General features: G+C 44.4%; 1 protein-coding gene across 4 annotated transcripts in view; it reads left to right on the top strand.

The window, feature by feature from the left end:
* ca8 (carbonic anhydrase VIII) overlaps positions 1–25,756 on the top strand; it is a 93,888-nt gene that overhangs the window by 17,486 nt on the left and 50,646 nt on the right. For 3 of the 4 annotated variants that reach the window (XM_068030892.1, XM_068030891.1, XM_068030894.1), the window contains exons 5-6: positions 1,343–1,438; positions 15,125–15,187. In XM_068030892.1, coding sequence (XP_067886993.1) covers positions 1,343–1,438; positions 15,125–15,187 — 159 coding nt within the window. The remainder of the gene's footprint in view (positions 1–1,342; positions 1,439–15,124; positions 15,188–25,756) is intronic. The other variant, XM_068030895.1, reaches the window with a different exon arrangement.

Here is a 25,756-nt window from a genome sequence, read left to right as displayed (position 1 = left end):
TGATTGGCACCCCATCCACAAACATTCACTCTCCACTACCGACGCACAGTGGCAGCAGTGTGTGCCATCTCCAAGATGCAATGCACCAAGGCCCTTAAACTGCACCTTTCAAACCTGTGACCTCTACCACCAGGAAGGACAAGGGCAGCAAATGCATGGGAACACCACTATCTGCAAGTTCCCCTCCCAGTCACACACCATCCTGACTTGGAACCATAGTGCTGTTCCTTCGTTGTCACTGGGTCAAATTCCTGGAACTCCCTTCCTAACAGCACTGTGGGTGTACCTACCTCAAATGGACTTCAGCGGTTCAAGAAGGCAGCTCACTACCACCTTCTCAAGGGCAATTAGGGATGGGCAATAAATGCTGGCATAGCCAGCGACGCCTACATCCCATGAATGAAGGAAAGAAAAAAAAGAATGGAAGGCCTGGGCCACGCAAAATTGCTGCGTGGCTTCCATGCCCGATAGAGGTGGGCTCGTCCCCAAGTTTTTTGCCAGTGGGCGGGGCCTCCATTACAAGGTAAAATTCCGGCCCATGGATTTCATGGGTCTTCATGTGTGCAAGGCTCAGTATGAAAGAACACTTGCATTTGAAGGATGGGGGTGTAAATGACTTATGCCACTTCATAGATACTAACACTAAGCTCTTAAAACACTTGAACACAGTGAGTGGGAGCTAGTTGACATGTTTAGTGCATTGTATTTGGAAGTTGTGGCTGACTTTCCTTGTATTTCCTTACATGGTAGTGTCATTATACAACTTCTGGCATTAAATTGTCTTAACTGGGGTCATCGGGTTGACACTGGTTGTCTTGGCCACATCCTTCCACTGCACTTTTGATGGCCTTTATTGCTTGGTTTTAAATAGGGTCTGCACACATTGCCTTACATGGGCCTGCATCATTTCCATTGTTGCCTTTGAAAATGTGGGGGCTCTGTACAATGTAGCAGACCTCTTTCTTTATCGAAAGAATCTAACTGCTACTTTCAACTAAATAATTGATGGCTGATTATTTGAGCTGCTGCAGCGTGTCACCTTCTGCCACTGATTTTAGTGAGGTCAGCACCAGTGTGCTTGGGAGGCAGAAGTCTGACTGCTGCATTCTGGCAGCAAGTGTGACGGAAGAAACTCTGGGCGATTGGGTTTTATAGTTCTGCATAGATTTTTAAAATTCAAATGCAAGATTGAAGGATATGATTTTTTTTGGAATCATCAATATTTTTGAAAAGGCTTTATTATAAGTAAGTTATTGGACATTTCAGGTTCAAACAGCAAACCATCATTGAACTGGTCTGTTTTTTTTATTTTTTTTCCCTAATATTTGTAATTTTTTTTTAGCTCCATCTTATCCATTGGAACTCTACTTTGTTCAAGAGTATTGATGAAGCTTTGGGGAAGAAAAATGGGATAGCAATCATTGCTTTGTTTGTCCAGGCAAGTATTTAATTATAGACAAGCATGTTATTTACCCTCACCTGGTAGAGTGGTGAGCTGTATTAGAGAGCAGATTGCTTAGCTGCTCTTGTTTTACCTTCTTGCAGCCACATACAAAATGACATAATTGAAGACTCGTAGCAGATCATCTGACTACAGCTTCAGCTGGAAAACACTGCATAATGTGGGGAGTCTAAGAAGTAGAGAAAACATCAATTGAAAAATGTTTGTGGTGGGGGGTGGTGAAATTTGGGAAGATACATTAGTCTCGCATGACAGTTGTGTAATCGCCAAGTGTGAAATAGTGATGTGTCATAATTTCATGGAACTATAGGGAAAAGCTCCCATGCAAATGTGCACACATTGGCCCCTTTAAGTTAGCATGGGCTGAATTTTACGCCGCCCCAGTGGGTCGGATGGTGGCATGGGGGCGGCGTTAAATTGAGTGTGAGGCTTCAGGAGGCATACCCGCCTTGCTCCCGCGTCCGGTCAACTTTACGGTGATCGGGCGGCGGGGTGGGGCGGAAACGGCCCCCCCCTGCCTGAGGCCAATCATGGCCCTTAATTGGCTACTTAACGCCCACTTAAGATCCCGCACCCGCCTCTACGGTTACTTTAACCATGGCAAGCGGGCGTGCTGGGCCCGATTTGAGGGCCGCCCCACCCCCCTCCCGCCCAAAAACAACCACTCCAGTCTCACCAGGGAAGGACAGATCTGCCTTGCGAGGCATGCCCAATTTACGTTCCCTCATGGATCCATCTGGTCCGCTGGGCTGCAGTACCAACAGTGGCTACGGCTCCTGGTGATGCTGCTGGGACTAAGAGCCGCCAGCCTGCTGATTGACTGGCAGCTCACTGAGGCGGGACCTCCTCCCTCTGGCGGGTGGAAGTCCCGCCTCAGGACAATTAAAGCCGGGGACCTGTAAAATGTGGGACGGATCCCGGACTAGGCGGAAGCGGGTTCGCCACCGACTTTTACGTCTCACTCCCGTGCACTCCCCAAAAAAAAAAGCGCGTATGTTGCTGAGGAGGCTAGAATTGGAGGAGTACCGATAACTTGAAGGGTGGTAGGAGTGGAGCAGTTTACAGATATAGAGATGAAGGAGGCCATGGATGGATTTGAAAATGTTAAATCATTTAAAATATTTGCACAGTGGACTGCCAGAGTTTATTTTTATTTTTAACGGCTCACCTTTGCATCAGCTACTTTTGTATTATAGCAGGTGTCCATGCTTACTGGTGTTCATTTAGTTTTGCCAGGTAGCTTCAGTAGAATGGACTGTTAATTTTCTTTCCATTCTATAGTGCACTTTTTTCATTGTGCCAAAGAAGACACCACAATTATCTCAAAATTGTTGCACAGAACTAACATGATTAATGCAATATAAGATTTGGATACCTTGTAAAGCTGGTTTAAAGCCATATTTCACTCCTACAGAGTAGTGAAAAAATGTAAACAATGAGCAGAATAGTAACAGACTTCAGGAGAATATAGACATTGGGGATACAAGCAGACATATGGCATGAAATTTAGCACAAAAACGAAGTGCTACATTTTGGTAGAAAGAATGAGAAGAAGTGATATGGATTAAATGGTATAATATTAAAGAGGGTGCAAAAACAGAGACCCCTAGAGGTGTACATACACAAGTCATTGAAGGTGGCAGGAGAAGTTGAGAAGACTTTTTTAAAAACATAGGATCCTTGACTTTATAAATACAGGCATAGAGTTTAAAAAAAAACAAGCAAGTTATGCTAAACCTTTATAAAACTCTGGTTCGGCCTCAGCTGGAATATTCTGGCCAAGGATGTCAAGGCCTTAGAGAGTGTGCAGAAGAGATTTACTAGAATGATACCAGGGCTGAGGGACTTCAGTTATGTGGAAAGACAAGAGAAGTTGGGGCTGTTCTCCTTTAAAGCAGAGAAGGTTAAGGAAAGATTTGGCATTTCTTCAAAATCGTGAAGGGTTTTCATAGAGTAAATAAGGGAATAATGTTTCCAGCGGCAGATGGTTTAGTAATCAGTGTACAGATTTTAGGTGAGTGACAAAGAACCAGAGAGGACCATGAGGAAGAATCTTTTTACATAGTGAGTTGTTGTGATGCACTGCCTGAAAGGATGGTGGAAGCAGATTCAATAGCAACTTTCAAAAAGGAATTGAGCAAATATTTGAAGGGCTAAGGGAGGGAAGCAGGGATTCTACTTGTGCTGATTCCATGCTGTAGTAATCTCAAAATAATTTTCAAACAGCTTTACTAATTAAAAGCTTTAACAAATGCACTAGATGGCTCTTTTTCTGGCCCACTGCCTTGGATCTGAACCTGTAGAGCTGCGGCAATTCATTGGAAGGGAAAAATCACTAGGAAAATTGTTTTGTTTGCTTTCATTCACTAGCTAGCGACTGAATCAGACTTCCATTCCTAGATACCTGCAGAATGCTTGCTCAACCTCTTAATCAGGGCCTGGTGTGTGGCTTAAGGACATCTTGCAGATCTAAATAAAAAGTAATCGAATTGTCGTCTTTGCATTTTACAAAGAAGCAAGCCATGTAACTTAACAATACTGGCCTGGAGATATTGAAAAGGGAGAAGATGCATCTCGTGGATTAATGCCATTCCTTCCTGAAATAGCTTCTCTATTAGTGGACAAATGACAGGTCTTATTGGACGTTTCAGGATTCTTTCTCTAAGATTTACACAGACGAGTCAAGAATGAGAAGTGGAAGCTTGTTTTACAAGTTCAAGCAAATACAATGGGAAGGTACCTTTTTTTGTTTTTGACAAATAGCTCCTGTTCAATATTTAAGGTCAGTAGTTTAGATTGAAAAATTTTTAAGTTTCAGGTATGTGGCCTTAGCTTGACTGGATATATGAATCAAGGAATTGGGCCATTCCAGCGCCACATGGAAATATCAGACACAAATTATTTTTAAGCTATATAAAACAACAATTGTAATTATAATTGAGTGAACTTGAACTAGATCATTGGGATTTCAAATAATGTTGGCTCAGTAACTCGGTTCCCTCACAAGGAATGGACAAAAAATGGTGAAGGGTTCTCCGGTCACTTTCAGCTCCTAATGACCAGAACAATAGTGACATTGGCATAGGCATAGTAGCAGATGTGTGGTACAGAAAATCCTAAAGAGAGTAAAGAAAGAGATATAGATAATTGACTACTTATCTTTTTTTTGTGTCTCCAGCTCGGGCTGGGATTAAAATTTCCGTATTGGTGACTGTAGAGATCCAAAGTGTAATAGTTTCTGTTCTCGGTTATTTGGTATTGAATTGACATTCTCAAAATGATAGTGAGGGAAGTGGAAATGTGCAGTATGATGTTGACGAATTTTATAACTGGGACACAACGGAGGGGACTCTACTGTGTTCAATGCTGACAGTGGATGTAAGAAATGCTAAGTGCTCTATTCAGTGGCACGGACATCCTTAGCTAGGTGAACATTGAAACATTACTTGTTCGTTTTAAAACAAAGTTTAGAACATATCTATCTTTATAATACCTTAAAGAGCTTGCACCTTCACACATTTCCTGCATACAAACCTTTATTACTTGTTATATTTTGTCTCACTTTGTCAACTTTCTCAGTTATAAATTCCTGTGTTTACGCTTACCATAGAAACTGTCTACATTGTTAGGAGTGCTCCTTTTTTTGTTAAATTTTGAAGATTTGTGGTTTAAAACTGAAAAGGAGTCCATGGATTTTTTTTTTACACCAAGGGTCACTGAGAGGTTTGGACTGTAAACAGTTACTGGAAGTCACCTGTCTTCAAATAATTACCCAGCAGGGCTTGTTGAATTGGGCAAGATGTCTACAGAGAAGTGACGGGTCAAGATTTATAGGGGTCACCAGGGTGTGACAGTTTATGGTTTTGCTTTGGGAAGTGGGTTGGGATATGGACAATGGTTTGACAAGACAGTTGGAGAAAACATGCCAAGAGAGCAAAACCCAACCTCCGTCTGTTCCAGCTCTTTGAAAAAACATGCTAGTTATCCATCTCTTGAGAAGCTGAGAAGCAAATGTAAGACCCTGACACTGCATTTTCCCTGGAAAGCCTGTCCAAGCTGATCTTCAATGTCGCCTCACAAGAACTGTTCTAGGAAGATCCCAGTGACCGCCATCTATACGTAGTTGGGACACCAAACCAAAAAGGACTTCTGACATCTTTTCATATTTCATTTTTCTTCACAAATTAGCAATTTTTTTGGCCAATTTTTTTTTTGTACTAGATCTCTAAAGAGTAAATGTTTTTTTGGTTAGTGTGTGTGTGTGTTTGTGTGTGTGTGTTAAAAAAGGAACTTTTTATATTTCGATCTGTGTTTATGCTTTGCTTCATTACTGGTTAAGACTTGTTTTATAATCTGATTTTGTGTTTATTAAAGAAACTTGGCTTGTTTGTTTTATTCTGGTCTATGATTGTATCGGTAAGTGGTAAAATGTTAAATATATGTTACCTGTGGAGAAGTGGAACGAGAATAAATGGTGCACTGCTTCCACCTCGGTCATAACATATAATTGGGGGCTTGTCCAGGATATCCAACACCACCAACGTGCAATTGTCAGTGGGTAATAATAATTGAAAAGCGGAAAAGGAAAAAAACTGCTTTCTTGTGCAGTAGATTAAAGTTTACTCTACCGGAATGTCTTTTATCATTTGCTGTGACCTTTCTGTGGAAGGAGGATGTATCTGAGTGATTTTAAAACACTTAACCCCAAGGTTAAACTAAAGGATTTGGCAGAACTGTTGTTGTTGGAGTTAAAACCAGGTGCTAAGAAAGCAGACATAATTGAAGTAATAGCACACCATTTGAAATTGGAAGAAGAAAGCAAACCAGAGGGTAGTGCAGTTGAATTAGCTAAAGTTCAGTTATAGATGAAACAGCTTGAGCAGGGAAAAGAATTGACAATGGAAAAAATTGAGCAGAAACAGGAAATGGAAAAACTTAAGCTTGAACAGAAAAAGGATGTAAAAGAATTGAAAAACTTGAGCTTGAAAGAGCATTGACAACGAAGAAGCTTGACTTTGAAAAAGGGAAAAAGAGTTAACATTTCAGAGATTGAGTAGGAAGGGAATTCAACGTTAAAAAGATGGAACTAGGACAAAGGGGCGGTCTTGACTCCAGTGAAAGATCTGGCTCCAGCCCAGGACCCGGTGGAGAGCTGTTTAAATTTGTGCAAGCCCTCCCTAAGTTTGTGGAAAGGGGCGTAGAGGCATTTCTCTTTTCTTTTGAAAAGATAGCCAGACAGATGAAGTGTTTGAAGGAAAGCTGGACACTGCTTATGCAAAGCAGGTTGATGGGCAGAGCTCATGAAGTTTATGCCATGCTTTCTGAGGATGCTTCTGCTGATTGAGATGACAAAAAAGGCCATTCTCACTGTGTATGAGTTAGTCCCAGAGGCCTACAGACAGAAATTTTGGAACCTCCAGAGACTGGGTAGACATATAGAATTTGAGAGGGTAAAGCGAATTAATTTTGATGGTTGGATATGGGCACTAAAGGTAGAGGCCACTTACGAGAATCTTAGGAAATTAATTGACACCACAGTCGGATAGCCGAATATCTGAAACTTTCTTTGGGGATTTGGATAACCCGAAGGAAATATTCAATAAATCTTCTCTGATCAAGGCCTAGCAAGCCAATCCAGAGTTAAATAAAGTGGCACAAGCAGCTCTAACAGAAGATGAGGCAAAAGGAGTTCCAGAAGGCTACTATATTAAAGATGGGATTTTGATGAGGAAGTGGAGACCTCCTCACAGGCCTGCAGATAGTGGTGCTGCCAAAGTATCATAGGGAACTATTAAGGATAGCCCATGAAATTCCTATAGCAGGACGTGTGGGGATCTGGAAGACCCAATCACGTATAAATTGACATTTTTACTGGCCAGGACTTTTCATGGACATGGTGCAGTTTTATAAAATGTGCTGTATGTGCCAGATTGTGGAAAAACAGCAACCTGCCATAAAACCGGCACCTCTAATTCCCATACGAGTTTTTGGGGAACTATTTAGTACAGTGTTGGTAGCCTGTGTAGGACCCTTGCTGAAAACAAAAGCGGGACACCAATATATACTCATTATCGTGGATATGGCTACTCTGTTCCCAGAGGCCATTCCCTTAAGAACAATTTCGGCTAAGGTAGTGGTAGAGAAGTTGACCCAGTTCTTGACTAGATGTGGATTACCGAGTGAGATTCAGTAAGATCAAGGTCCCAATTCTATGTCTAAAATTTTTCAGCAAGTTATGGGTAATTTGGGAATAACACATTTAAAGTCCTCAGCATACCACCCACAGACACTCGGAGCTTTCGAAAGGTACCATCAGATCCTCAAAATGATGATCAGGGCATACTGTCATGAATATCCCAATGGATTCACCTAATGAGTCTACCCGTTTAAGTCCTTTTGAATTAGTTTTTGGACATAAGATAACAGTTTCTCTAAAACTAATCAAAGAAAGGTTTTCAGAACAGAGGGATGAATCTTCTATGCTAGATTATGTATTGATGTTACGGGAACGGCTCTTGTGAACCTGCAAAGTTGCTCAGGAACACCTTTAAAGCTTCCTGAACAACTGTGAAGAAATGGGCAGACAAGCATGCCAAGACCTGAACATTTCAACCAGGGGATGAGGTGTTAGTATTACTGCCAGTGATCTATATAAAGTGGTCAAAAGAATTGGCCAGGTAAATGATTTGATTGGCATCCCAGATCGCCAGAAAAAGAATCGGCTATGTCATATCAATATGTTGAAACAATATTATCGCCGTGTGGTGGATAAGCAAGCACAGGTATGTCAGGTAGTAAGGACAGTGAAGGATGAAAGGGATAGTGAGGATGAGGTAGGAGGAGGCCTGGACAATTCTTAGCTTGAACCTTCTACTATCCAGTTAGCCAATACTGAATTGTTTTTATTGGACATTATGCTTTCATATTTAGATGCAGAACAATGAGAAGACCTACCAAGGCTACTCAAGCATTTAAAAGTCTGTAGGGATAAGCCTGGTTGTACAACCTTAGCCGCACATGAGCTGGATGTAGGTGAATCCTTGCCTATAAAACAGCATCTTAACTGCTTAAGTCCAGAGAAACAGGCCCAGGTAAATGCAGGAATCCAACACAATGTTGGAAAACCACCTAATTGAACCTAGTCAAAGTAGCTGGAGTTCCCCAGTGGTGTTAGTGCTTAAACCTGACAGCTCAACTAGACTCTGAACAGACTACAGAATAGTTAATGAAGTAACAAAGAGACTCCTACCCAATTCCTCGCTTTTAAGACTGTATTGACAGAGTGGGCAGTGCCATGTTTCTTACAAAAATAGATTCGTCAAAGGGATACTGGCAAGTTCCTTTAACACCCCGAGCTAAAGAAATATCTGCCTTTGTCACACCAGACTGTCTTTTCCAATACCGAGTGATGCCATTTGGGCTGAAAAAAAATGCCCCAGCCGCTTTTCAACGACCAATGTTCCTAATTGCGTGGTTTGCCTTGATGATGTGCTGGTATACAGTGACACTTGAAAGGACCACTTGGAACAACTAGAAGCTCTGTTTAGAAAATTACAGTTGGCTGATTTGGTATTAAACTTTGCCAAAAATTCAAAAAGTAGAATGCTAGACTATTCCGATGGGGTTTACTATTGTAGCCCTATCACTTATAGATTATCCAAATTGCGGGAAAAAATAATGCAATTGCAGATGCTTTATCTAGAATCTAACATTGCTTTGAGTTATCTGAATGCTAAGATTGTATAAAGCAAAATTGCATTAACTACAGATAAAGAATGAATGAGCATGAGAGTGTAAATGCCTTAAAATTTTTTCATCTTCTGTTTTTCCATACTTGGTAATGATATGCATATAAAATGGTGTTTCATTCCTCCAAGGGTGGAGGTGGTACAAGTTCCATTTTTTTGTTTAATTTTGAAGATTTGTGGTTTAAAACTGAAAAGGAGTCCATGTCTTATTTTACAAGGGTTGCTGAGAGGTCTGAAGTGTAAACAGTTACTGGAAGGCACCTGTCTTCAAATAATTACCCAGCAGGGGTTGTTTTTGACATGGAGAAGATGTTTGCAGAGAAATGACGGGTTACGATTTGTAGGGGTCACGAGGCTTGACTCATGTGATGCTGTTTATGGTTTTGCTTTGGACAGTGAGTTGGGATATGGACAATGTTTAGAAAGACAGTTTGAGCAAACCTGCCAAGGAAGCTAAACCCCACCTCAGTCTGTTCCAACGTTTTGAAAAAGCCTGCTAGTTGAGAAGAAGTGTAAGAAACTGCCTGAAAACCCTGATACTGCAATTTCCCTGGAAAGCCTGTCCAAGCTGATCTTCGATGTTGCCTGATAAGAACTGTTCTAGGAAGGTCCCAGCGACCGCGTCTAAACGTATTTGGGATGCCAAACCGAAAAGGACTTCAGACATCTTTTTCATATCCTCTTTATCTTCAAGAATAAGCAAGTATTTTGGACAATGTATTTTTTTTTGTACTAGATGTCTGAAGAGTCAGTCCCTTTATTTTTCCAGTTGTTGTGTCTCTGTGTCTCTGTGTCCATCCGTTTGTATGCTTCGCTTCATTACTGGTTAAGACCTGTTTTATAATAAACTGATAATTGTGTCATTTATTAAAGAACCCTGGTTGCTGTGTGTGTGTGTGTGTGTGTGTGTATATATATATATATATATATATATATATATATATATATATATATATATATATATATATAAAAAATAGGATTTATGTAGGTCTTATCAGCAAATTGGAACAAATGTAAATATCTGTTGTGACCTGTGGAGAAGTGGAACTAGAATAAACAATGCACTTCCTCCCGCCTTGGTTGTAACAAGATAGACAATCACCTGAAATTAATTATGCCTTCCTGTCAGTAGTGATGCTTTTTTTCCATAAACTCCTGTGCTGGAACTGCAAGATGAGAGCTGGCCCTCCGGTTAACTCATCCCCTTGGCTTTTCTTGCCACCTGGCCTGCTCATCCTGATTGAGGTGTACAAAATTATGAGAGGCATTGATAGGTTAGATAGGAAGAAACTTTTTTCCTTAGTGGAGAGTTCAATAATCAGAGGGCATAGATTTAAGGTAAGGGGCAAGAGGTTTAGAGGGGACTTGAGGAAAAAATTTTTCACCCAGAAGGTGGTTGGAATCTGGAACGCACTGCCTGAAGGGGCGGTAGAGGCAGGAACTCTCGCAATATTTAAGAAGTATTTAGATGAGCACTTGAAACGGCATAGCGTGCGAGGCTTTGGGCCAAGTGCTGAAAAATGGGATCGGAATAGTTAGGTGCTTGATGGCTGGCACAGACACGATGGGCTGAAGGGTCTGTTTCTGTGCTCTATGACTCTCTGGCCAGAATTGTACACCGCCCCAGTGGGTCGGATGGTGGCTTGGGGGCGGCATAAAATTGAGCGGCAGGCTCTGGGAGACCTACCCGCCCTGAATCCGTCTCCGAACAAGTTTACGGAGGTCCCGTGGGGGGTGGGAAATGGCCTGCCCGCCCGAGGCCAAATCAAGGTCCTTAAGTGGCCCCTAAATGGCCACTTAAGGGCCCTCGCCCACCTCTACTGGTATTTTACCTGTGGCAAGCGGGTGTGCTGGGGACGTGAAAGACCACCAAGCGATAGCTGCCAGCCTTTCCGTGCCCCGGTGGGGGGGCATGGCAGTCGCTGATTGACCGGCAGCTCATGGAGGCGGGACCTCTGCCCTCCAGTGGGTGGAAGTCCCGCCTTGGGCCAATTAAAGCCTGGGAATTGGTAAAATACGGGTCGGATCCCCAGGCTGGGCGGAAGCGGGTTCGTCACCGACACTTGCGTCAGAGTCCGGCTCCGTCCGCCCACTGTAAAATTCCGGCTTATGACTTTATGATCTATGCTTGGTGAATTCTCTAGTGCAGTTCTGCCATTGCATTTGGGATGCTGATTTCTATGTCCAGCTGTTGGCCTATTTTCATACAGGACAGAGATACAGGCTGGAATTTTACAGTGGATGGACGGGAGCTGGACTCCGATGTGAAAGTCGGTGGCGAGTCCGCTTCCGCCTAGCCCGGGGATCCATCCCGTATTTTACGGGTCCCCGGTCTTTTATTGACCCGAGGCGGGACTTCCACCCACTGGAGGGCAGAGGTCCCGCCTCCATGAGCTGCCGGTCAATCAGCGGGCCGGTAGCTCTTAGTCCCAGCAACACCACCGGGAGCGGTGGCCACTGCTGGGACTGCAGCCCAGCCGACGCCATGGATCAAGGAGGGAAGGTAAGTAGGGGCATGCCTCACCAGGGGGATCGGTCCTTCTCTGGTGAGGCTGGAGTGGTCATTTGGGGGGAGGGGAGTGTCTTGGGACCTGGGGGTGAGTTGGGAGATGGGGGTGGCCCTCAAACGGGCACCCTGTGCCCGACTGCCATGCCCCCCCCACCGGGGCACAGAAAGGCTGGCAGCTATCGCTTGGTGGTCTTTCACATCCCCAGCACACCCGCTTGCCACAGGTAAAATACCAGTAGAGGTGGGCGAGGGCCCTTAAGTGGCCATTTAGGGGCCACTTAAGGACCTTGATTTGGCCTCGGGCGGGCAGGCCATTTCCCACTCCCTGCCCGATGCCGTAAACCTGTCCAGAGGCGGAAGTGGGGCGGGTGTGCTTCCCGGAGTCTACCGCTCAATTTTACGCCGCCACCATCCAACCCGCTGGGGTGGTGTAAAATTCTGGCCACAATCTTTCAGCATAAAAAGGTGACTTCTGTGCAACATTAATGAAAGTTCCAAAACTCGTTGGATATATGCTGAAGTTCACCACTGACATGGGGTTCTCATACATGACGTCGATACTCTGCAGTTATCCATGGAGTGTGTGGTCATGGTGCTAGGCAGGAGGTGTTTTGCTGTCAAGGTTTTTGCCAGCAGGTCTGTCTGGTACTAGTGTCTGAATAGTCTGATTGACCTTTTTTTAAAAAAAAAGTCAGTGGTATAAGGGTTAGGTTGGATTAATGGGTGCTGTGGGTAAAGGGTTTCAAACCTCATCATGTGAGAGTCATAGTGTACATGATGAAAGGAATAAGCACCAAGTGTGGCCAAAGGGAGAAATGGTTATGAGGGTAGTAATAGTTTTTGAAGGTGAGTGTAAGTAGAAAGGAGGTAGAATGAAGATTCCTCTGGTCACTTATGATTACCCATAGGAAGTGGAAAAGAGAAGCGTTGAATATGCAGAAGCAAAGGCGGAGTCTTGTAGGGCTATGCATAAAGGATGAGAGATGTAAAGGGGAGTCTTGCATTAGTACACTCCTGGTGCAATAGTTACATTACTTTCTGTTCTTCAGCTATATCTGGGTGAAGATGCTGCTCACATTCACAAGCTGTGCCACCTCTTGCCATATCTGTTCACCAACCTAAAAGGGCTGCATTTTAATTCAGCGGCAGGTGGAAAATTTTAAGGCCCACACACACTGGGCATGCGTCGTGGAGCCACCGTGATTCCATGGCCTGGGCAGCCACCACCCCCCTCCCAAATTTCAGACCCTTTGTCCTTTACCCGTTCCCATCACCCCCAACCAATCGGAGAAGTTTGACCGTGCTCTTGCCCCCCCCACCCCGCACTGAGAAAATTTCCTCCCCACCCCACAGGAGTCGAGCCTCGTTTGCCTGAACAGGGATTCGAAAGCACGGCATTGCCGGCCGCCAGAATGAAGTTTGGAACCTGCTCTCGGAATCGCTGCGCACAGCATGTTAATGAAAAGTCACTACCCATTTGCATATTTTAATGTGGGTCCCATCAGCGAGTGGGGTGGGGTCCGCCAATAGGCCTCGCTGTCGCCACAGTGATCAGTACCGTCCCTGACTACGTCGGGGTCGATGGCGGGCCTCATCCGTTGCAATCCCACCACCATCGGACAGCCTTTAAAATCAAGCCCAAAGTGTATGCTTATTCTCCTGAATCATGTACTTGCATGGAACACTAAATGTTTTGAGCTCCACAATGATTGTCAGTTAGTCCAGAGCTACTTCAGATGTTGTTCAGATTCTGAGTCAATCCTGCTCACAAGCAGGCTCCACCATTAAATTTTCCATGATTTTTTTTTTTTAAAGTTGCTTGCCACAAACACACTCATTTTCTCATGGTCAGACCTCTGAATAGCGCTGTTGTAGTTTTGCTCCACAAATCCAACGCGCCCCCCGCCCCCCAACCAACATTTACTTGGAGAAATCTAAAGTTGCAGGAATTTACACAGCCCTTCATCTGTTCCCTGTGTCGATCAGTATAATTCATGTGGGAGTGGTCAGAAGAGGCAGGGGTGTGTTCTATCCGTAGGGCCAACTCTAAAAATGTACTTTTGCTATAAAAGAAGCTGAAAACAGACACATGATTCAAATTCCTATTCTACTGAATTGGATCCCCATTTCCATACTGTTAGGAAAGTGCTTCCTTTTTAAATTATTTTTCTGAGGACTTGTGTTAAAACTAAAAAGATTCCATGGATGTGTTTTTTTTTGCCAAGTTCACTGAAAGGATACTTGAGTTGTTGTTTGAAAGCCACCTGTGTTGGAAATCATGTGCTTTGGGCTCAGTAAACAACAGAATCCTTGGTGACCTGGAGAAAAATAGTTACATCGAAACTACATCAAGGTTTATGGAGGTCAGGAGGTCGACTTTCTTGGGTTTGGATATTGTTTTCAGCGCAGTTGAGGCGTGAACCGTTAGTAGCCGGTTAGTGTTTCCTGCCAAGGAACAAGAAACCATCCAGCTCACCACCTTCTCTACCTCTTTGAAGAAATCCTGCCAAGATCTGGTGTGGGAGAGCTAAAATCCCTGGTGTTGCATAGTTCCTGAGAAGCTGGAAAAGAATTCTGCGATTCGAGTGTGTGCTGGCAGAAAGCCTACTAGAATAATTCTTGGCTTCTGAAACAATCGCAGTGACCGTCTCTGTACACACAGAAGCCAGACCAAAAAAAGGGACAACTGACATCCTTCCATATCTTTTCTTTTTTCCATCAAGAACTAGCAAGCATTTGGCCAAAGTACTGTTTTTTGTCTTTTTTTGTAACAGACCTCTGCAGAGTGAACTTCTATATTTTTTTCCAGTGTGTGAGTGAAATTGGGGAATTTAGAAAGGGAATGTTCATATTTCAATCTGTGTGTTAATGCTTTGCTTCGTTACTGGTTAAGTCTTGTTTCATAATAAACTGATAATTTTGTTGTTTAATAAACGTACCTGGTTGGTGTATTTTATTCTGGGATGCAAATAATAGGGTTGGCTGCATCGGTAACCGGGCAAACATTTAAATATATGTTATGACCTGTGGAGAAGTGGAACTAGAAAAGAAGTTCACTCCTCCCACCTTGGTCATAACAATACTCTTTTTTGATCATTCTTGAGATATAATATAAATGTTTTACATTTTAAAAAAGATCTGTGCAGCAGCTTCAAAATACGTATTTTTGTTCACTGACCTACTGTTCTGCAGCACTGATATAGGATGACTTACTGTAGATGCAAGTTCCAGACATGATTCAGGGTCGTTGTGTAACATGTTCAAATATTGCTAACCAAACCAATATTTAAGTATAACGCTACCCATTTGTTGCTAGGTGAATGGTTAAGTTTTTATTGCTACTTATTTTCACACACTGGTTGACAAAATGGTAAATCTAAATAAAGACCTATTTTTGTCTGCCAGATAGGAAAGGAGCATTTGGGTCTAAAGGCCGTGACTGAAATCCTTCAGGAAATCCAGTACAAGGTAAGCTATAAATCATTTTCCCTGTAGAATAAACCAAAATACTTGGCTCTGTTATAATAACGCAACATCCTTGTGTAAATAAAATAAAGGAAGTGAACACAGCCAATTGACTTTACATGTTTGTATTCAGAGAGAAGAGGAAAGCACCATTTGGTGTAAAAATAATATAAAAGAGATTGGCACGCAAATGCTTCTTTTAAGTGCAGCTCACGTGATTTTACGTCAGAAGGCTTATCACACACGTGCAACATAGACCACTCCCCACCTCCCCTGCCACCCCAGTGACAGAGAAGGAGTATTTCAGTTGTTCACATTGCTTAAGTGACTGTCTTGGATGCTAATGTACGTAATAGTAAGCTCTCTTGTTCAGTGGTCTGCATCCGCACAGATTAGTAGACAAGATGTGGCAGAATCTGTTGCAAGCTTATTTCACAATTCCATTGTCAGCAGTGGTTCAGTTGTTCGCACTTCAGCTCTGAGTCACAAGGTTCTGGGTTCAAGTGCCACTCCAAGACTTGAGCACAAAAATCAAGGCTGACACGTGAGTGCAGTACTGAGGGAGTGCTGCGATGTCAGAGGCACCATCTTTCAAATGAGACGTGAAACCGAGACCCCATTATCCCTCTCAGGTTTTTAAAAATTCATTCATGGGATGTGGGCATCACTGGCTATGCCAGCATTTATTGCCCATCCCTAATTGCCCTTGAGAAGGTGGTGGTGAGCTGCCTTCTTGAACCGCTGCAGTCCATGTGAGGTAGGTACACCCACAGTGCTGTTAGGAAGGGAGTTCCAGGATTTTGACCCAGCAACAGTGAAGGAATGGCGATATAGTTCCAAGTCAGGATGGTGTGTGACTTGGACGGGAACTTGCAGGTGGTGATGTTCCCATGCATCTGCTGCTCTTATCCTTCTAGTTGTTAGAGGTCACGGGTTTGGAAGGTGCTGTCTAAGGAGCCTTGGTGCGTTGCTGCAATGCATCTTGTAGATGGTACACACTGCTGCCACTGTACGTCGGTGGTGGAGGAAGTGAATGTTTGTGCAAGGTGTGCCAATCAAGCGGGCTGCTTTGTTCTGGATGGTGTCGAGCTTCTTGAATGTTGTTGGAGTTGCACACATCCAGGCAAGTGGAGAGTATTCCATCACACTCCTGACTTGTGCCTTGTAGATGGTGGACAGGCTTTGGGGAGTCAGGAGGTGAGTGACTCGCCTCAGGATTCCTAGCCTCTGACTTGCTCTTGTAGCCACGGTATTTATATGGCTACTCCAGTTCAGTTTCTGGTCAATGGTAGCTCCTAAGATGTTGATAGTGGGGGATTCAGTGATGGTAATGCCATTGAATGTCAAGGGGAGATGGTTAGATTCTCTTTTGTTGGAGATGGTCATTGCCTGGCACTTGTGTGGCGCAAATGTTACTTGCCGCTCATCAGCCCAAGACTGGATATTGTCCAGGTTTTGCTGCATTTCTACACGGACTGCTTTGATATTTGAGAAGTCGCGAATGGTGCTGAACATTGTGCAATCATCAGCGAACATCCCCACTTCTGACCTAATGATAGAAGGAAGGTCATTGATGAAGCAGCTGAAGATGGTTGGGCCTAGGACACTACCCTGAGGAACTCCTGCAATGATGTCCTGGAGCTCAGATGTTTGACGTGCAACAACCACAGCAATCTTCCTTTGCGCTAGGTATGACTCCAACCAGCAGAGAGTTTTCCCTCTGATTCCCATTGACTCCAGTTTTGCTAGGGCTCCTTGATGCCATACTCCGACAAATGCTGCCTTGATGTCAAGGGCAGTCACTCTCACCTCACCTCTTGAGTTCAGCTCTTTTTTCCATTTTGAACCAAGGCTGTAATGAAGTCAGGAGCTGGGTGGCCCTGGCAGAACCCAAACTGAGCATCACTGAGCAGGTTAATGCTAAGCAAGTGTTGCTTGATGGCACTGTTGATGACACCTTCCATCACTTTACTGATGATTGAGAGTAGACTGATGGGGCGGTAATTGGCTGGGTTGGACTTGTCCTGCTTTTTGTGTACAGGACATACCTGGGCAATTTTCCACATTGCAGGGTAGATGCCAGTGTTGTAGCTATACTGGAACAGCTTGGCTAGGGGTGCGGCAAGTTCTGGAGCACAAGTCTTCAGTACTATGGCCGGAAAATTGTCAGGACCCATAGCCTTTGCAGTATCCAGTGCCTTCAGTCGTTTCTTGATATCATGCGGAGTGAATCGAATTGGCTGAAGTCTGGCATCTGTAATGCTGGGGAATTCAGGAGGGGGCCGAGATGGATCATCAACTCGGCACTTCTGGCTGAAGATTGTTGCAAATGCTTCAGCCTTATCTTTCGCACTGATGTGCTGGGCTCCCCCATCATTGAGGATGGGGATATTTATGGAGCCGCCACCTCCAGTTAGTTGTCTAATTGTCCACCACCATTCACGACTGGATGTGCCAGGACTGCAGAGCTTAGATCTGATCCGTTGGTTATGTGATCGCTTAGCTCTGTCCAACTGCTTATGCAGTTTGGCATGCAAGTAGTCCTGGGTTGTAGCTTCACCAGGTTGACACCTCATTTTGAGGTATGCCTGGTGCTGCTCCTGGCATGCCCTCCTGCACTCTTCATTGAACCAGGTTTGATCTCCTGGCTTGGTGGTAATGGTAGAGTGGGGGATATGCCAGGCCATGAGGTTACAGATTGTGATTGAGTACAATTCTGCTGCTGATGGCCCACAGTGCCTCATGTATGCCCAGTTTTGCATTGCTGGATCTGTTCAAAATCTATCCCATTTAGCACGGTGATAGTGCCACACAACACGATGGACGGCGGGACTTCGTCTCCACAAGGACTGCGCGGTGGTCACTCCTACCAATCCAGTCATGGACAGAAGCATCTGTGGCAGGCAGATTGGTGAGGACAAGGTCAAGTATGTTTTTCCCTCGTGTTGGTTTCCCCACCACCTGCCGCAGACCCAGTCTAGCAGTCTATGTCCTTTAGTACTCGGCCAGCTCGGTCAGTAGTGGTGCTACTGAGCCACCCTTGGTGATGGTCATTGAAGTCCCCCACCCAGAGTACATTTCATGCCCTTGCCACCCTCAGTGCTTCCTCCAAGTGATGCTCAACATGGAGGAGTACTGATTCATCAGCTGAGGGAGGGCGGTAGGTGGTAATCAGTAGGAGGTTACCTTGCCCATGTTTGACCTGATGCCATGAGACTTCGTGGGGTCTGGAGTCAATGTTGAGGACTCCTGGGGCAACTCCCTCCCTACTGTAGACCACTGTCCTGCCACCTCTGCTGGGTCTGTCCTGCCGGGGGGACAGGACATACCCAGGGATAGTGATTGCAGTGTCTGGGACATTGTCGTTAAGGTATGATTCCGTGAGTATGACTATGTCAGGCTGTTGCTTGACTAGTCTGTGGGACAGCTCTCCCAACTTTGGCACAAGCCCCCAGATATTAGTAAGGAGGACTTTGCAGGGTCGACAGGGCTGGGTTTGCCGTTGTCGTTTCCGGTGCCTAGGTCGATGCCGGGTGGTCTGTCCAGTTTCATTCCTTTTTATTGACTTTGTAGCAGTTATGTACAACTGAGTGGCTTGCTAGGCCATTTCAGAGGGCATGTAAGAGTTAACCACATTGCTGTGGGTCTGGAGTCACATGTAGGCCTGACCAGGTAAGGACAGCAGATTTCCTTCCCTAAAGGACATTAGTGAACCAGATGGGTTTTTACAACAATCGACAATGGTTTCATGGCCATCATTGGACTAGCTTTTAATTCCAGATTTATTAATTAAATTCAAATTCCACCTTCTGCTGTGGTGGGATTCGAACCCATGTCTCCAGGTGCCATAAAAGATCTCATGGCACTATTTCAAAGAGTTATTCCTGGTTTCCTGACCAATATTTATCCCTCAATCAACATCACAACTATATGCAAATTATCTGGTCATTATCATGTTGCTGTTGTGGGAGCTTGCTGTGTGCAAATTGACTGCCACTTTTCCTACATTACAACAGTGAAAATGCTTCAGAAGTACTTCATTGGCTGTCTAGTGCCTTGCGTTGCCTGGTGGTTGTAGAAATTGCTAGAAAATGTGAGCCTTTTTTCTTAAATTTATTTAACACCTTTCATAATTTGAGGACATCCCAAAGCGCATTGCAGCCAATGAAGTAATTTTGAACTGCAGTTACTGTTGTAAATTGGCAAGTCCAGTAAACAGCTATGTGGTCATGACCAGATAATCCCATTTTTGATTTTAATGTTGGTTGAGGAATAAATGTTAGCCAGCACACTGAGGAAAAATCCCCAGCTCTTCTTTAAAAGAGTGCCATAAGATCTTCAAGAGTTGTATAAGGTAGCAATAGTCTCCTAGAAGGCATCTCCAATTTTGTCTTCAAATAAACTGTGTACAGAAAGTTGCTGTAAAATAAAAGTATTGCAGTCGTTGCATTGGAAGCAAGTATCAAACTGATTGTGCTGTTGAATAACCACTTAGATAGAGATGTGGAAACTTTATTTGGCTCAGGAATGCCATGGTATTGTGTATAAGGATCTGGATTGCCACATAAATGCAACAAATAGGAGTTACTGGACAGTAGGGATTCCAACAAACCAGAAGAATTATGCTGCTTGTCATTCTATTGTTGCTTTCCAGTGTGGAAATGGTTGAGGTATCTACCTGGTAAACAAAACATCAGTGAATCTATGGCAGGAAGTTTACGTTGGGCTGGAGGCCCCACCCACCAATCAAAAAAGTTGGGGGCGAGCCCGCCTTTGCTGGGCTTGGAAGCCACGCTATGATTTTATGTAGCCCAGGCCCTTAATTGGTCTTGGGTGGGACTTCTGCCTCTCTGAGGCAGGAAGTCCCGCCTCCATGAGCTGGCATCCAATCAGCGAGCCGGCTGCTCTCAGTCCCAGCAGCGCCACCGGGAGTGGTGGCCACTGCTGAGACTGCACTCAGCCAGAAGAGCAAGAGGGACACCAGCCCCCAAATGAAGGTAAGTGCATGGGGCCTCGCTAGGGACAGTCGGCCAGGCTGCGAGGCAAGGTGGTGGGGAATGTAGAGCGGTGAGGGTGGGTTGTGCCGTAGCGGGGCTCTTGTGGGGCACAGGGTACCTGAACAGGAGGCTGTCAGGTTTTATTGGGTGGCCCCTTGGGGATCCTGAGCTGCCTGCTTGCTGCTAGTAATATACCAGTGGTGGCGAGAAGAGGCCCTTAAGTGGCAGTTAATTGGCCACTTAATAGTCTTAATTGGCCTGGGGCGGGCTGGCCATTTCTCGCCGCCACTGCTCGTGAAATCGCAGCAGGGGCAGGAAGGTGATGGAAATGGCACCCTCCCCCAACCTCCCACTCAATTTTATGTCTCCCCTCCTTTTCCCCCCACCTCCAGCCCATTCCTGTGGGGGGTGTAAAATTCCAGTCTATATATTGCAGATTGCCTGATATTGTTCCCTGTGCTAGTTTAGAAGGAGGTGTAGAAGTTAGGGATTGTTATGACCTGGCAAAGCCGTCCCTCTGATTGAGATTGCCTGCAGGTTGGCTTGCAATGGATGCCCAGCTGTCACTTGCTTCCTGATGAGTCTTGGGCTGATAAACTGGTTTTCTTCTGGCAGTCTTGGGCAGCTGCACCTGGGAATGTAAACACAGTTCAGTGGCTAAGGATAGGTGGGGGCATTTTGTCCCTGATGTATACCTTTGTGTTTAATCTCTGTCCTCCACAACATTGAGATATTGGAGCACTGAATGCATTTTCAGTTTGGATTGCAGCAATCACAATTCCACCAGTTCAGTTTTAAATATGAACATAATGACATGACAATAACAGATGAGAAAAGACCCTCTGATCCATCCAGCCTGTCCCATGCAAATGCGTCACACAATATATATACTTCTCCCCCAAAAGCCATGAATTCTTCTGAGAGAAGCAAGTAAATAGATAAATACCCAGCCATTTAGGGACAAAAATGGGAAAAAGAAATTCTCCAGCAACAGGTCCAGAAAGGCCAGAGAATTTAATATCAGTTTTATATGGAAGAATAGGGTGCAAAGTGGTCTAAGACCAACTGGGAATTAATACATTATGCAAACCCAGTGGGATACTGGCAGAATTTATTTTCCCAATTTTACATCCTTATTTGAATGACGTTGAAGAGAATAACCCTGCTGGTAGAACCTGGCCCCATTGAACATTTAATCATAGAAAATGTCACAACAAAACTTTTACCTTTGTCTCCACAAATGCACACTTTCCAGCAGTGTTATTGGGTAGCAATTAGGCTAATTTTCCATCCACCTTTTTTCTCTAGCCCTGTGATCAATCATCTTTTGTAGTGTGAGAAAAAATGAAGTAAATGCAAATGACAATAACTTATAACATGTAACATCCCTAATTAGACAATCATAAGCAATTCCAACTGGAAGAGTGTATGTGTGTGTGTCTGTCTGTTGATGTCAGGTGAGGATAGGGATAGGGGCTTGGTAATGATGCCACTGCAGTCAAATATCTTACTGACACTATGGGCACCAGCTAATAGAAGTAGAAAAGATGAATAAGGTGCATAAAGGAGTGAGTGTTGGAAAGTACTAGAGAAGGAAGTACTACCATAATGGATGAGAGCAGGCTAAGAAGGACTACAAGGAATATAAAGGTTGGCATCGTTCCATCTACGAAAGATGATGGACACGCAGCAAACAACCCATTTTGCTGATGGCTGTGAAGGCCAATCCTTGAGAAGCAGGTTCTGCCACAAGTGTCACACGTGAAGCTGCCAAGTGACTGAGTTGTTTTCGGTGTTGGCGCCTGTTGCTGAGCTACAGTAGCCACTGGTCGTCATGGCAATGCCTGCCATTTCCCTCTTTCACCAGCTAGTGACTCCCAGGTGCAATAGTCGACATTTAGGGCTTTCATATCACACTTGCAAGCATCCTCGACGCAGAGCTTTGGGCGCTGCACTGATCGTCCGGCCCCAGCTACCTCACCAGACAGAAGGTCCTCGGCTGTGCAGCTGTCTTCATCCTGCAGATCTGTCTAATCCACCAAAGCCACCTCTGTTTGATTAGTGCCAACACACTTGGGAGCTGTGCCTTTGCGAGGACTGCTGCATTTGTCATTTTGTCCTGCCAGGATATACCTATAATGCGCCGCAGACAGCGAAGATGGAAATTATTGAGCTGCTTTTCCTGGTAGCTCTAAGTCACCCATGTTTCACAGCCATACAGAAAGGTGCTCAGAATACAGGCCTTATAAACCATCAGCTTGGTCCTAAGGGTCAGCTTTGTGTTATCCCATGTGCGTTTTGCGAGTCGGCTGAAGTGCTTTCCCTCTGCATGTATCAAGCTCTGCATCAAGGAACAGATTGTCACCGTGGTTCCAAGGTAGCAGAATTTGCTAACCATTTCTAGTGGGGTGTTATCAGGGGTTGAGATGCAATGACTTGTCCCATGACCATGGTTTTCTTGATGTTTATAGTCGAGGAGAACACGTGACAGCCACAGGAGAGACTGTCCTTGAGTCTTTGTAGCTGAGTTTCTGAGTGAGCGACTAGCGCAGCATCATCAGCACAGAGGGGTTCTCTGATCAGGACACGATGTGTTTTTGTCTTCACTTTCAGCCTTGATAGATTGTAGAGCTTGCTGTCTGACCTACTGTGCAAGTAGACTCCTTCCAGTTCTGCAGGGAAGGCAAAGGTCAGGAGCATGGAGAAGATGATGCCAAACACAGTGGGGGCTAGGACACGACCGTGTTTGACTCCATTCTTCACTCCAAAACTGTCGGAAATGGAGCCATCAAACTGTACAGCGCAGTGCATGTTGTCATGGAAGGAGTCCATGAGACTGAGGAGCTTCAGTGGACAGCCAATTACAAATAGAAAGACCAATTTACAATGCATGTACGTAAACACATAAAATGTGAATAAGGTTGGTGAGCTACAAGTACAAATGGCTATGTTGGAATATGATGTGGCAATAACAGAACTGTGGCTTAAAAATGATGAGGGCTGGGTGCTTCGCATTCAAGGATACAAAGTATTCAGAAAAAATAGGGAAGGGAAAAAGGGAGGTGGGTTGGCAGTACCGATTTAGGGAAAGCATTGTCGTGTTGTAAAGAGAATGCCCTTGAAGGGGCAAAGACAGAATCTATTTGGTTAGAGTTGAGAAGCAAAAATGATATGATTACGCTATTGGGGTGGGGGTATTCTATAGGCCTCCAAATAGTGAATAATGTAGGAGCAAATCTGCAGGGAAATCAGTTGTGAAAAATCCATGGAGTGGTAGCATTGGGGAACTTTAGATTAGATTAGAGATACAGCACTGAAACAGGCCCTTCGGCCCACCGAGTCTGTGCCGAACACCCATTTATACTAATCCTACACTAATCCCATATTCCCAACAAACATCCCCACCTGTCCCTATATTTCCCTACCACCTACCTATACTGGTGACAATTTATAATGGCCAATTTACCTGTCAACCTGCAAGTCTTTTGGCTTGTGGGAGGAAACCGGAGCACCCGGAGAAAACCCACGCAGACACAGGGAGAACTTGCAAACTCCACACAGGCAGTACCCGGAATCGAACCCGGGTCCCTGGAGCTGTGAGGCTGCGGTGCTAACCACTGCGCCACTGTGCCGCCCTAATTTACACAAATATCAATTGGGATAATGTTAGAGTAAAGGGAAAGAAGGGGGAGGAATTTCTGAAATATATTCAGGAGAACTTCCTTGACCAGTTTGTTCTTAGTCCACTAGAAAGGAGGTATTGCTGGATCTGGCACTGGGGAATGAGATGGCCAAGTATCTGTGAGGGAACACATAGGTAAGAGTGATCATTGTATCATTAGGTTTAGATTAGTAATGGAGAACCATAGAAAAATTAAGGCACAGAAAGAGGCCATTCAGCTCATCGTGTCTGCCCTGTCTAGGGGAAACAGGTCCTTCCTGTCTACTCTTTTGGGCCCTCATAATTTTGTACACCTCAATTAAGTCACCCATCCTTCTCTGTTCTAAGGAAAACAACCCTAGCCAATCCAGTCCTATAGCTGCAATTTTCAAGCACTGGCAACATTCTTGTAAAGCTCCTCTGTACTCTCTTCAGAGCAATTATGTCTTTCCTATAATGTGACCAGACCTGTACGTACTCCAGCTGTGGCCTAACCAGCATTTTATACAGTTCCAGCATTACATCCCTGCTTTTTTTATTCCGTACGTCGGCCACGAAAGGAAAGCATTCCATATGCCTTCTTCGCCACTTTATCTACCTGTCCTGCCACCTTCAGGGACCTGTGGACATGCACTCCAAGGTGTCTCACTTCCTCTACCTCTCTCAGTATCTTCCTGTTTATTGTGTATTCCCTTGCTTTGTTTGCCCTCCCCAAATGCATTACCTCCCACTTCTTTAGATTGAATTCCATTTGCCACTTTTTGCCCACTGAATCAAACCATTGATATCTTTGTAGAGTCTACAGCAATGCTCTTCACTATCAACTACATGGCCAATTTTTGTGTCATCTGCAAATTTCCCAACCATGCCTCCCACATTTAAGTCCAAATCATTAATATAAACCACAAACAGCAAGGGAGCCAATACTGAGCCCTGTGGAACGCCACTGGAAACGGCCTTCCATTCGCAAAAACAGCTGTTGACCCTTTCTTTCCTGTCATTTGAGCCAATTTTGGATCCAACTTGCCACATTCCCTGTATCCCATGGGCTTTTTCTTTTCTGACCAGTGCTCCATGTGGGACCTATTCAAATGCCTTACTAAAATCCACATAGACAACATCCACTGCACTACCCTCAGTAATCCTCCTTGTTCCTTTTCAAAAAATTCAATTAAATTAGTAAGACGCAACCTTCCCTTAACAAATCTATGCTGACTATCCCTGATTAATCCGTGCTTTTCTAAGTGACAGTTTGTCCTACCTCAGATAATTTGCCCACCACAGAGGTCAGACTGACTAGCCTATAATTATTTGGCCTATCCCTCGCACCCTTTTTAAACAATGGTACAACGTTCACAGACCTACAGTTGTCTGGTACTTCACCTGTATCTAGTGAGGATTTGAAGATGATCCTCAGAGCATCTGCTATTTACTCCCTGGCTTCCTTTCAACAGCTTGGGATACAATCCATCCAGCCTTGGTGATTTATCCACTTTCAAGGATGTCAGACCCACAATACGTCCCCTCTCATTATGCTTATCGTATCTAATATTTCATACTCCTCTTTAACTGCAATGTCGGCATCATGCCTATCCTTTGTGAAGACATCATGCCTCTCCTTTGTGAAGTCAGAGACAGAAGTACTCCTTAAGAACCCTGCCCACATCTTCTACATCCACGCATAAGTTATCTTGTACATCTCTGATAGGCCCTACCCTTTCCTTAGTTATCCTTATGCTCTTAATGTACTGAAAAAACATCTTTGTGTTTTCCTTGATTTTACCTGCTAATATTTTTACATGGTTAGTATGCAGGTAGAACACGTAATTAGGAAAGCTAATAGAATGTTATCGTTTATCGCGAGGGGAATTGAATACAAAAGTAGGGAGGTTATGCTTCAGCTATATAGGGCAT

Source organism: Heterodontus francisci, chromosome 5, assembly GCF_036365525.1.
Source record: "Heterodontus francisci isolate sHetFra1 chromosome 5, sHetFra1.hap1, whole genome shotgun sequence".
NCBI classification, from domain to species: domain Eukaryota; kingdom Metazoa; phylum Chordata; class Chondrichthyes; order Heterodontiformes; family Heterodontidae; genus Heterodontus; species Heterodontus francisci.
This window is presented reverse-complemented; position numbering and strand designations above follow the sequence as displayed.